This window comes from Phacochoerus africanus, chromosome 4 (genome assembly GCF_016906955.1).
Source record: "Phacochoerus africanus isolate WHEZ1 chromosome 4, ROS_Pafr_v1, whole genome shotgun sequence".
NCBI classification, from domain to species: Eukaryota; Metazoa; Chordata; class Mammalia; order Artiodactyla; family Suidae; genus Phacochoerus; species Phacochoerus africanus.
This window is the reverse complement of record NC_062547.1, coordinates 112,549,954-112,563,189: the sequence shown is the minus strand read 5'-3', so window position 1 is coordinate 112,563,189 and position 13,236 is coordinate 112,549,954. Positions and strand designations below refer to the sequence as shown.

Genomic DNA, 13,236 nt, shown 5'->3' with positions numbered 1-13,236 from the left:
TATAATACCCAATAAGGATTTCATGTGGCAACGTATGTAAAGTTACAACATAGCAGATCCTGGACATGACACATATTTGTTGCATCAGTGAATGAAGGAGGGAACTGAAGCCCCATCAAGAAGGAGAATCATCCCTCTGGGGAATACAAAGTAGACCTAAGAACTTGACTTTAGAAATTAAGTCTGGGTTCTGAGGTCAGACTGCCTGGGTTTGAAATCTGCCTCTACCTTTTACCAGTCTTGTAACACTGGACATGTTGCTGGACTTGTTAATCTCAGTTTTCTCATCTCTAACTGGCTGTACTAGTGTCTATTCTGTGGAATTGTGATGGAGATTAAATTGAGATAATGAATGTAACATAACAACCACTCAATAATATTAGCCAGACATATGTGCTTCTTTAGTAAGGCTAGAAAAGAATGATTTCAGCATTACTTCGTAGCCAGAGTGTGTAATTTGGAGTAGTCTTAGAACAGCTAACTCTAAACCTTTCTTTGGATTGTACTTGGCTGCATTATACAGATGCCTTTTATGAGTCCCAGTTTATTATTATTATTATTATGTTTACATTGTCCATTTTTTAAATTTACTTTAGTAAACTAATTTATGCAAATCAAATATCTGAACCAGAAGTGTAAGTTGACTCTACGCTAAATCATCATCTCCTTGTCATATGGTCAGAAGGGTGCAGGTACTCGTTGCTAGGACAATCTCATATTTACAGTCGGCTCCACAGTGATATACCTAACACCTCACACAAAGTAAACTGTCACCAGAAAAGGATGTAAAATGGGTCTTCGGTCTCATGGTTTGCCTTATTAAAATTATAGCAGTGTTAACAGGGATAAAAGTTAGAAAAGGGTAGCTATATTTGAGGCATCAAAAAACTATGACAATTGGTGGGATAAAGAAATAACAGAATGGGTCTAGACAGTGGCAGTTTTTTAATTTTCACTTTTAAGCAGTGTCGAGTGCTAGTAGAAGCTAAGATGAGTGACACTTAGGGAAAGGAAAAACTTCCCCCTTGAATGTCTTTAAAATCTATAATAATAATATAATAATATAAAGTGCATCTGGGCATTGCCTTCTGCTGCAGTTCTTGTCTGGCTCTCATCCAGAACTGTCAGCCTCCTCTGAGTGCTGATGATTCATATCCCAGCACCCTTTTATCTGAACGTTGCAGTGTCTTTTCTTTGTACTTTGGCAGTGATGTTACCTTGATGTTCAAAAATCTTTTAAAAGCAACACAGGCTTTCCTTGCATCTTGACAAATCGTTGTCTGCCAGTAATGAAGAAAAAGTAAACCTGGATTCATGATCATTGTAAATATAAAGGAATAAATACTTCTGAGGGGTCTTGTTTTTGTTTTTGTTGTTTTTAATGGTTATGTATTTTGAGATCCTCTAACCGAAAAGTGATCTGATTATCTTTCCTTATCCCTCATGCATAAATCAGCACTCTGCTTTTCAAAAGCAGGGAGCAAGAGGAGTTTCTGGGGATCATTTGATATTCGAGGATAGAATTTAGAATTTTTGCATGCTTTTGTTTCTTCGGGCATTTTTAAAAAGAGAAACCTAAAGATTATTTTCATTGCTGTGGAATGCTCTTACTGCTGTTGTTTAAAAATTAATTTTTTTGTTATTTACCCATTTTAGTATTCTTTAATATATCCTGATGATAATAACACATGCTTCACCTACATGTCCTCATATAAGGCTTGAAGCAGCCATGTGAGGTCAGCAAAGCAGATTCTCATAATTATTCTACTTCACATCTGAGGACACTGAGGCTCAAATGGCTTCTGACTCCCCTTCTCCACCAGCAGCAGATCAAGTCCATTAATAGGTCTGCTCATTCAAAGTGAGAGGGCACTTCTGTGTTTACCACGGTAGATTTTAGAAGGGAAGCTCGGCTTTGCCCATGAATATTTAGCATCCAGAGCAAAAACTGTATGTAGCTTTTCTATTGGGCTGGTTATTGGTCACAACACCCCATCCAAGGTCTTTGTTAAGCTGGGTGCTACATTTTAAGAAGAACACAGGGAAACTAGAAGACATGAAGAGGATCAAGAAACCCAAATGATGAGCCTGGAAACTGTACCTGAAAACCAAAGGAATTAGGGTTTTCAAGTCTAGAGAAAGGAGGATAATGAGAGACACAGCTGACATCTCCAAGTGTTTTATGGACTAGCTGGTGGGAGAGGAATTAGATTTGCTCTTTGTAATTACAGGCAGCAGACGTAGGATACTGGATGGAAATTACACAGAAGGAGATTTATGTTCAATATAAGAAGAAACTTGCTAACATTTAGAGATGTCCAAAAATGGAATAGACTAGCTCACCGTCACTGGGAAGTGTTCTCCCTGAGACTGTGTGACTTGAAGATTATATGACTTGAGAGCCATTGTATTTCAGCAGTAACATAGTTTTATGATGACCCTTCTAAAGGCTCAGAGAAGAATTTCCTAACCAGCTAAAAACAAAGGGGTTTTGGAGGCTTTTCCACCCTGATTTTAGAAAATTGTCTACATAATGATTCCCGTTTCACACACCACTAGGCCCTGGGAAAAACTGTTCAGTTGATGGGGAAAGGCACATTAGCTAAAACAAATAAGCAAAACTTTGTAAGATAAGAGCTGAAGCAGACACTGTGACATGTGCAGTGGTGTGTATATGCATACATTTTAACTCTTTCAGGAGGATATTTGCTATTTTTATCTGGCTTATTAGTTTATGGCCTTTATTACTTTATGTTCTTTAGCCCTAGTATATAACCTACCTATGAAATGGAAAGAAATGGGGGTGAAGTCTTTCCACTTAAATGGCTTCAGTTTTCTTAACATGGGAAGGACTAGGTTATCAAAACAGATTGGCTGAAAGGAGTTTGTGACAAAAGCAAATTTACTAAGGGGGGGGGGCTCCTAAATAGAATCCCACGTTACCATTCCAGGTCAAGCTCAGTAGCTCGGTGTTTCATTATTATGTCTTAGGGGGGTTTGGGGGGGTTTTTTTAGGTTTTTATTTTTTCTATTATAATTGATTTACTTTGCTCTGTCAATTTCGTTGGTACCGCAAAATGACATATACATTCTTTTTCTCACATTATCCTCCATCGTGTAACATCTCAAGTGACTAGATATAGTTCCCTGTGCTATACAGCAGGATCCTTAGGGTTTTATTTTCCTCTAAAGTGGAAGTGTTGTTCTAGAGATTTCTTTCCAACTTTTAAATTTTATGATTTTAATTCTCTGAATTTTATGACTCTAATTCTCCATATTTGCAAAGGAAATTAAGAAGGGTCTCCATTAGCAATTCTCCACAAAAAGCAATTCATTCGCTTATTCTTTAAATTTCTTATTCATTTATTCAAAACCATTTATTAAATGAATCACTACTTTAGAAATATGAAAACTTTGCTTCAATATATGTGATTTTGTAAGAATGAAAGGAAAACAGTACATCAGTAGCTTTAATGCTTAAAATGAAAGTGAAGTACTCCCTGGGAAGGGTATTTTGAAGGAAATATAGCAGAATCCCTCTGTAAGATGGCTTGCTGTTATTTAGGTTTGGAACAGCAGCATTTCAAACCATGCCTCACATCATATGGCATCAAATAAAAACTTACCAACATAAATCTTTAGTCCACGCACTATTAAAGGGTTCAACTGCTGATTCTAAGCAGGAAGGCTTTCCTCTAGAAATAATCCCATCTTTTTCTTCTCCCAACAGATTCCAGAGGGGTGACTACCACATTGACGTCTGTATCAATGACTACCTGGATGTGTTCTGCCCTCACTATGAGGACTCTGTCCCAGAAGATAAGACTGAGCGTTATGTCCTCTACATGGTGAACTTTGATGGCTACAGTGCCTGCGACCATACTTCCAAAGGGTTCAAGAGATGGGAATGTAACCGGCCTCACTCTCCCAATGGACCACTGAAGTTCTCTGAAAAATTCCAGCTCTTCACACCCTTTTCCCTAGGATTTGAATTCAGGCCAGGCCGGGAATATTTCTACATCTGTGAGTATACTGAGATTTATCGTGTTGTGGGGCAGCTGCAAGAATCTAGACCAATTTTTCAGCCATGTTTCAGAGAATTGCAGAGAGCTGGACTCTGCATTACAGATGTCTCCTTGTAAATGTACACATTGGGATCCCCAGATACATTAGCTGGGAATTGAGAGCACAAATTAGATTAAAGACACAGCGCCTCTCCCTGTATGAAATTGCGTGTCAGCCTGTTCAGTGAACCACTGCTGACTTGTGTTTCTTTTCAATGAAAATTGCTAAGACTCCTCCAAAGCTCAGGAAAAGAAAAAGAGATTCCTGAAGAAAAATTAAAGGAAATAATTAAATTTGCATAGCTTGGAGTCATTGGATTTCTTATTCAGGTGTCAGCAACATCCTTTCAATCATCCACATTTTCAGCGGAGAGAAAGCCAAAACTCTTGCAAATGTCAGCATGCTGACGATAAATGCTCTCTTTGCACCAAGGCGAAAAGACAATTATTAAGAGCAGCTGTGTCTTTAAACAGGAAAGAGCGTGAAGAAGTATCTAGAAAGGGTTCCCTGGGAACGGATATAAGTGCGTTTCCCACCTGTGAGCATTAAACGACTCTGTCCGGAGAGAGCTCTAAAACTTCCCTAGCAAACCTCTGTGTTAATCACATTGCCACGGCCTTGTTTTTTCTCTGTCATGTTCACCATCATTCCTTTAGGCGTCATCCTAGTCATAGATTCTATGTAAATGCTTCTCAAACTCCACTGTGCTTAAGTCACCTTGGGGTCTTATTAAAATGCAGATTCTGAGTCAGGGGGTCTGAGATGGGGCCCCGAGATGCCGTGTGACAAAGCTCCTGGGCGATGCCACTGCTTCTGGCCTATGGACCACATTTCGAGTTGGCAGGGATGTAGGAAATACCTAATTTAGGCAACTAGTTCCTTTCACTCGTTTCAGAGATTTAAACTTACCTGACCTTTCCCATATATTTTCACCATCAGCTGAAGGAGTTAAATGTTCAGAGTACTTTGTTCAAAAGTGCATTTACCAAAAGTGCATTTACCGACCAGCTTGTCATGGCTCAGAAATTTGGGGGATGCAAGATGACAAGACACTCCACATCCTCAAGGAGTGACCCTCTAGTTGGGGGCAGTCCTGTAAATGGACAGTGAAAGTGGAGACAGATAGTTGCTGAGAACAGATGAATGCAGGGAGCAGTGGGGATCTGGGGGAGGTTGGACGAATTCAGAAGTGCAGCTGACCTGGTGTACACAGGCCCACTCGGTGCCTCTGGGTGTGCTGCCCCTCCCTCCACCGCCACCACCAGGCAAACGAGATAAAGAACCTTCCTGGTTTTCTGACTCATGTCTCTACTCCTAACCCACATGTTTTAAGTCTACAAGGATTTCTAGTCCCTCTTCTCCAGAAAACAGCTTTCTAATCCCCATCAGAAGGGCACTCTCACTTATGTTGGAATTGAATGTAAAAAGGAAATTGAACAGTGCCAGTTTCATTATTTTAGGACATATTTCAGTCCTTAGTCATGAGAAAACATGCAAAAGTCTTGATATTATCTCACATTCGATCCATACAATCAGAAAAGGAATATTGAGACCCATGGACAGAGAAAACACACTTTCTCAGGCAGTGGGCTTTTGTTTTTTGCAGATTTTTTACTTTGTGAAAGACTCTCATTCAGCAAATGAGGCAGAGGAAAGACGAACACTTCAATTGTGGGACAGCAACTCATTAATTGCCTAACTCTGAAATATCATACTGACGGAAGAGGGAATTATTGCCATTTTCAAAAGCTTCATATTCGTTTCTCAGATTAAAAAACAACAACAAAAGCAAAAATGAATAGAGAGCACTAAGATGGGAACCATACCCACCAGCTAACTAGCTGATTGCATGATTATTAGACATTATAGAATCCATTGAGGTTCATAAGCAAGATGTTATTATTCAAATATACCCATAGTGCTTATGACTGGTTTTTCCTCATTTGTGGTTAAATTCAATATTTCACTAAAAATCATTATGTGTCTTCTATAACATTCATTTAACGGAGTCATTTAACTGTCAAGGGCTCCTGTCAAAGTAATTGTTCCAAAATGCTTCAAAATATCAAGAGCTTTTTGCTGTTCGGCTGAGTTTAACCTGAATTACTTTTTTTTTTAATGAAAGGTAAAATAGCACAAAATTAGCAGCAAGAAGATGTTCATTTACAAGAAGCACGGTGGCCGGGTAGTTGGTTAAATTGAATTTTCGACCATGTTTTAGACCACAGGAGCATCTTTGCCTGTCTTTTTAGTGGGGAAAGGTTTTCCTCTCTTTGTTTCACTGCTGAGAGCAGGAGCAGCTTACAGACATTTCCTACATTGTGGCCATAATTAAACCAAGGGATTCATAGGGGAGAATTTGCCCTCAGTTGAATTTTCCTCTTTGCTAATATGCATGGAATGAACAAGATGATTGGGAAATGTCTCTTTTCACAGTTACTGCATTACAAGAAATTCTTTTGCTGATCTCAGGAGCAGGCCTGACTGCCCACTCGTCAATTTTATAAAATGTCCTTACTAGGCCAGGAGTATATTTCAGCTCCTCAAGGCCTTAAAATCTCTTCCAAGTTTTCCGAGAGAAAAAAAAATGAAAACTGTAGGCTTTTGGCGATCCTGCTTTAGGCTGGTGGGGGAAGGCTTATGTTTAGTGGCAACTAGAGAGAGTCCACATTCAGATTCAAACTTGGATTTGGAGTAAGGGAGGTAGAGTATTTTATAATAGAAAATCCACCACATCCCTTAGTCTCAGGACACAGATCACAGTGTTCTCAAATTCTGCTTTATCTTCAACAAAATTTATTTCCTTCTTAATTTCTCCAAGTTAAACAAGATTAAGAAAATCCAGTAGTTTGAAATATCTCATGTGACGTTTCCTGTTTACTTCAAAAATTAAACGCCTTTCACAGTTCGAGCTCCTTTATTTGTCTCAGGAATGACTTTATGTCTGCCTTGCCTTGGGAACAGGCATTGTATTAAGTTGCTATGATAACGTGTTACTGGTCAGGCAGACTGGGCCCACCCTGTCAATCTGACAGATACTGTGTTTAATTGACAGGAGTTATTTGGGTAGGGGACTGGTGCACCAAAACACCTACAGAAGGCCGTGGTTTTTCTATCACTGATAGATTTGCAGAACCTCCCATCAGTACCTTATGGCAGTAGTCATGTGTCTGGACTTGCTTTGGCAGAGAGTTGGTTTAGAAACTTCAGAAATACTCATTTTAGAAATGACTCTCATCAATATTAGCCTAAGAAGGACGCATTTGAAAGAAGTTTTGTGTTGTTATTTTTAAATTAGAAGAAGCAAAGGGGACCAAATAAGGGTGCTGTAAGTTACTTTTAAAGTCACTAGAAATGCTGATTTTGAACATTCTCTTTTGTAAAGTAAGGAAAACTGATTTCTGGGCCTTATCTGACCCTAACTAGGTATACGATGATGGATCAATGATTTCATCTCTCTGGATTTCTAATTCCACATCTGCAAAATAATGAGTCTGCCATAGAGGATTTCAGACTTGCTTGGAGTTTTAATATCCTCATCTTGTTATATTTCATCTAAGAGTCTGCACACTAGAGTGAGAGATAACATCTATAAAATGGCCCAGTCCAATACCTTACGTAGTTTATGTTCAATACCTGCCAGTTAAAGGGATATTATTAGGGGAATTGATGAGTGGAGCTTTTGTATTACAATTAGTGAACTAGGTCTACCTTGGCCACCTGATCCAAGCCACCATCATCCATGGTCTTGACAATGCAGCAGGTTATCTGTATCGTTCCCCACCCCACCATGTCACTGCTCTGTCAAGCCCTCCAGTTACTTCCTGTCTTACAGGGGACAAAATCCAAAGTCTCAAACCTGGTAGACAAGGTCCTCTATGGCATGTCCTCTTGGCTTCCTTACCCTCAGCTCTTGGACTGTGTCTTCTACCATTCTCTGCCTTCTTCTCTCTACTCCAGCCACCTGCCCTCCTCGGTGTTCGTCACACCTGCCCAGCATCCCCTGACATCAAGGCCTTGGTCCTTATCTTTTCTCTGCCTGGAGTTATCACTGGCCCAGGCATCCGTGTCCCTTGTTCTCATCTTCTTTAGATTGGGCCAAATAATGTCTTTACCTGAGAGGCTAATCTGACCTCCCTATATAAAGAGTATTCTGTATCATTCTGTATACTCTTAGTCTGCTTTATTTTCCCTGGAGCACTTACTACATTACATATTTATCATTGTTTGTTCATGGCTGTTTCTGCTCTATTAGAATGTTTGGCACAAAGTAGATGACTAATAAACAAGACTCCCTCGTGTTTACATAGTGCTTACTCTGTTCCAGGCACTGTTTTAAACACCTGTAATTTTCAAAACAGCAACAAGGTACTGTTCTTAGTTCCCATTTTACAGGTGAAGAAATTGAGGCACAGAAAAGTTAGGTAACTTGACACAAGTTCACAGAGATGAGAAGTAGCTGATCTGTGAGGAAATTGAGTGAATAACTAAAAGGAAGGGAAGAGATAAAGTCCTAGGTCCTATATGTTTAAAAAGGAAAAATATAGTTTATTTTGTATTTTTAAAAAGATTAGAAATGATTTTCTGTTGTCTAGAAAATATTACTGTTGTCAATAAAAAATATTTTCTATTGTCCAGAAAATAATACTTTATATAAGCTCTACTGGAACCCAAATCAGGTAGTAGCAAGATACATGTTAAACACTCTCAGCTCTCCAAAGGATACTTTTCCATCTCCAAAAGTCATTTCAACTGTAACCTCCAAGATGGTTGACCTTTTAAATACAATAACCTCAAAAGTCAGAAAAGTTGTATTTTCAAAGAAACTTTCCTTAAATCCACGGAATATTCTGCATCCAGACTAAACCTTGATTGCACACTTGATTCTGGAAGTGAGTGATTTTTAATGAGAAACCTACAATAAAGAAGACAAGTGTCATTTTCTTAAAATGATAGGAAAAAGGCAAAGAATTTTGCTAGCATTTTCCACTTCTAAAAAAAAAAAAGATACTCAGAGTAAAGATAGTTTATAGTCCTAGCACTCAGATGGAAACTGGGAGTTTCTGGGAAATTACTAGGGAACACTCTTCATAAGCTTATTGGGAATTAAACTTGAATGCACATTATGCTTTAGTTTTACTTCTTCATAACTGATACGGTGATAGAAGTGTGGAGGCAAACGTCCATTTCCCTGAAGTTAGAATCCTGAAAATCTCAGCAATGAAAAGAACTTGCAGGGAGCTAAAGACTTCTGCTCCAGTCCTTTTGTTATACATGTTTTTGAACATTAGAAAGGAAATCATGGTGACGGTCTGTTACCTTGGGCATCATTCTTAAATCTATACCTGAAAGCATGTGGTTAACTGCTAATTCTCTAATATATATCCTTTAACTAAAAGATTACAGGCTTAAGTTATGAAGTAATTTTAACATGTACTACACATTTTTAAAGCCAACAAAGCCTAAATTCTGATGAAATGATCAAGATCAGCTTCAGAAATCATTTGATTGAACAAGATAGTTACCAACTCTTCCATTAAGAGATGTAAAAATATTCAGTATATCCAGAGAATACTAACATAAAGAAAGTGTTTCACTTGCCAACTGGCTATGCTCCAAAAGCTTATTTACAGGTGAGTTGTTGGGAACTTCGAGTGCAGTTCCTCACACAAGTGTTTCTAAAATCAGGCAAGCTCTCCATAATGTGGAAAATCTGCTTAACCATAATATTGATTTTAAATTGTATATTTTAAATGAAAATAGTAGAAAACAGCATGTAGACGAGTTGTTGAGTAGTTGTTGAATGAGTAAATACCGTATTAGTAAACCAAATAGAACAAAAAAAGCAATTAAAAATGTTCTTAGATGCTAATGTTTGAGAAAAGCGGATAAATTAGGAGCATTAGATTTTTGCAGCATTCCCTAGTTTCTCTTATTTTGGCTGCACCCACGGTATGTGGGAGTTCCCAGACCAGGCCTTGAACCTCCACCACAGCAGTAACCCATAGTAATGTTTTTGGTTTTTTTTTTTTTATTAAATCCTGGGGATTATATCACAAAAGGTGAGGGATGGCATTACATCAAAGAAGAGAGTAGTACACGGTTTAGGGAAAAAAGGTACAGACTCTGGTGAATGCTTTCTTCTTGGGCTCAGATCACTCTTCTCTGCTCTTAAATAACTATGTGACTTGGGGTAACAATCTCACTGAGCCTCACTTTGCTTAGCGGTAAAACAGGTATATAATAATTATTATCACAATTTCCAAGCCTCAATTAAAGAAATATTTTTAAAGGACCTGTTGACTCCCAAAAATATAACTTTGATAATCCACACCCAAAAAATTTTGCACTCTGTGAAAAGTTAAGGCAACTTGAATGGCCCTGATTGATAGTTTAGTTTAAAAACTCATAAATGCCTCCTAAAGACTCACATCTTAAATCCATGCCCTGTACTCTTCAGGAATGTTATAGCAGGATTACATATGCCTAAGGACGTCTTCATCCCCCTTTAGATGTCTGGTTTTTCAGCAGCTTACTTTTGTAATCTACATTAAGAATTATTTTGGTCTTGACAGTTCACATGAATCCGCCTTTTTTCTGAGTTGTTCTTACTGAAATAGAAGAGTGTCAAAACAGCACACTTATCAAAGCAGGAGGTAATCTTTTTCATCTTTCATAGTCTTTTACTCTTACAGGGGAGGTGACCTGTAAGTACAAGGTACTTTCTTAAATGAACAACTCAATATTTGCTTCAGAGAATGCGTGTGTGTGACTGTGTGTGTGTGTGTGTGTGTGTGTGTGTGTGTGTGTGTGTGAAAGGGAGAGAGAGAGCATTTTGCTTTTATTATTGAAAATGTTTTTGATTACTGGAGTCTTATTTTAGCATTAAATGTTCTAGCACATACTTCAGCTGAGATTCAAGGGGTTTATAACTGAAATTTCCAAGACTGTGGTCCAATACTGGTTCACTTTCTTCAGTTTTTTTTAGGTATGTAGACTCAGTATGGTATTCAGCGAGGCATATTTATATATAATAGAGAAGAGAGTTGAAGGGCAGTGTCAGGAAGTTGAAAATGTGTAATATTTTCTAAAGTAGAAAAGAATGACTATGGTACAGACATAAAATAGTAATTGCTCAGATATAGATACAGAGTATATCTTAGTTACTAAAGTTTAGGGGTGGGGGGTTGAAGTTTTTTAACAATTTTGAACATACCATGAAACAGTTTTTCTCCACTTAGGCACTGGAAGTTTGTCTGGGGTGATATCAGATTTCTGTCTGAAAATAGTCATTACATTCCCTTTGTATACTTCCAGGGGTCTTTAGTGAACCTGCAGGAATGTACCTTTTTATTTAAAGAATGAGTTTAGAGAATTGTGTCTGTTTCAAGTTGTCCCTAGCCATCTTTTAGGAAAGCTTGAATGGATTTCAAGGGCTCTTAAATGAAGGTTAAATAAAGAACATAAAAGAGGATATTTAGGGACTTCAGGATATCTTTCTGTCTTAATTGTAAGTTTCTCTTATGATAACGGTTGTTTATTGCTGGGTACCCTGTTCACCTTTGGCACAAGAGTGCTCAGCAGCAGCTCAGGCACCGCTGGAGCACGGATGCTACACTCGGCATGTTTCAGATAGTCTGAGTAAGATCAAAGGTGGAGGAGACAATTAATAGGAAGAAAGGATATTTTAAAATATTTTATTAAAAATATTTAATAAAATTTTTCTACAGTATCATTTGTTTAAGTGAGGAGAATTTTAAAAAGAAACACGTGCCCTATTAAATAACTGAAGGCTGAGGAGCAGTTAAAAAGAATCAGAGAAATTAATGCTGGGTCTGTGAAAAAGGAAACTGGGGCAAGCATCACCACTTAATAGATTTTGACTTTGGGAGCATTCCTAAAGTGTGCAAAGGGAGCCTTAAAAGCTATTGAAGAATGGGGGCTTGATGGCAATTCATAGTATCCACCATAACAAACCCAAGACTCATAAGAATTCTTCCCATTGCTCAAAGTTTTCAAAGGCTGTGACACGCAGATAAGAAGTTCAAAAACAAAATAATTTTTATGTGTGTTCTTTTAAGAATTTAAAATGCTACATTATGAGATTAAGGGCACACGTCAAGCTCTGACTTCCTAAGGAGGGGGAAAGATGTTTGTCACCTTTTGTTTCCTTTTACCCCACTGAGACTAAAGGCTGAAATGGAAATGAATGAAAGGACTGTTTTTTTGCTAAATGTCAAAAGTGGCCACATCTTCGAGAGAAATAATGCACCTGATTAATTGTGTAATTTCATAGGAAAGTGGTAATTCTCAGTCTTATAAACATGTAATGCACTAATTTGGTTTCAGTTAACTGAAAACAGTTTAATGAGCTGCTGTATCGTGTGTATGTGCAGTGTTACATAGAGCAGATGCCAGGAGAAATGGAAATAACACGCCAGTGACACTTGGAATAACAGTGTTTATACTTCATTGACTTTGGGTTGTCAGCATGCTATTCTCTGTGTTTCCCTTAGTAACTTATTAAGGCAACTGAACTCCAGTGTGATGATGTCTAAGTGTCATTTGTTGTAAATTACACAAGCATGCACACTCCAAAAGCACAGTCTATCTTCAGGAAAAAAAATTCTATTTCCTCACAAAGACGACCAAAATATTAGCCATGAGACATACGCACAGAGTGAAAGGTGACTCTCTCAACATTGTGCATGCTGGAAGAGCAGCCTTTCATCAGAAGAAATACTATTTCTACAGATTTTCCCACTCATCTATTCGTGCTCTATTTTAACAGAATGGTCGTGTAACTCTTGGTTTGAAAGTTGTCAGACAGCCTCACAGCAGGCTTATATTATCTACAGAGTTCTTTATGAGGAAATATAAATCACCACAAATGAGACTTTTCACAGCCAGAGATATGTAGAAATTTGTGTCAGTGCTTTGCTGGTTCGCTAAAAAATATCTCTAGGCTCCAAAGCTCTCTCACAACTCCTCCCCATTCCCTAGCCTTTTGGGAAGCAATTCTCAAAACTTGAGATTTATGGTCCAGAGAGCTGATAGTGGCCATAAAGTTTTCTATTTTCTTTTTTCTTTAATATTAATGCAGAGAATGAGGCATTATCATTCATTATTTTAGTTCATGAGTATCCTGTGGGCTTGAAATATGGTTGGGGG

At 38.1% G+C, this 13,236-nt stretch overlaps 1 protein-coding gene across 2 annotated transcripts in view; it reads left to right on the top strand.

Annotated features, from left to right (window-relative positions):
* Nucleotides 1-13,236, top strand: part of EFNA5 (ephrin A5) — a 285,390-nt gene that overhangs the window by 232,620 nt on the left and 39,534 nt on the right. For both annotated transcript variants that reach the window (XM_047778391.1, XM_047778390.1), the window contains exon 2: nt 3,731-4,023. In XM_047778391.1, the coding sequence (XP_047634347.1) occupies nt 3,731-4,023 (293 nt within the window). The remainder of the gene's footprint in view (nt 1-3,730; nt 4,024-13,236) is intronic.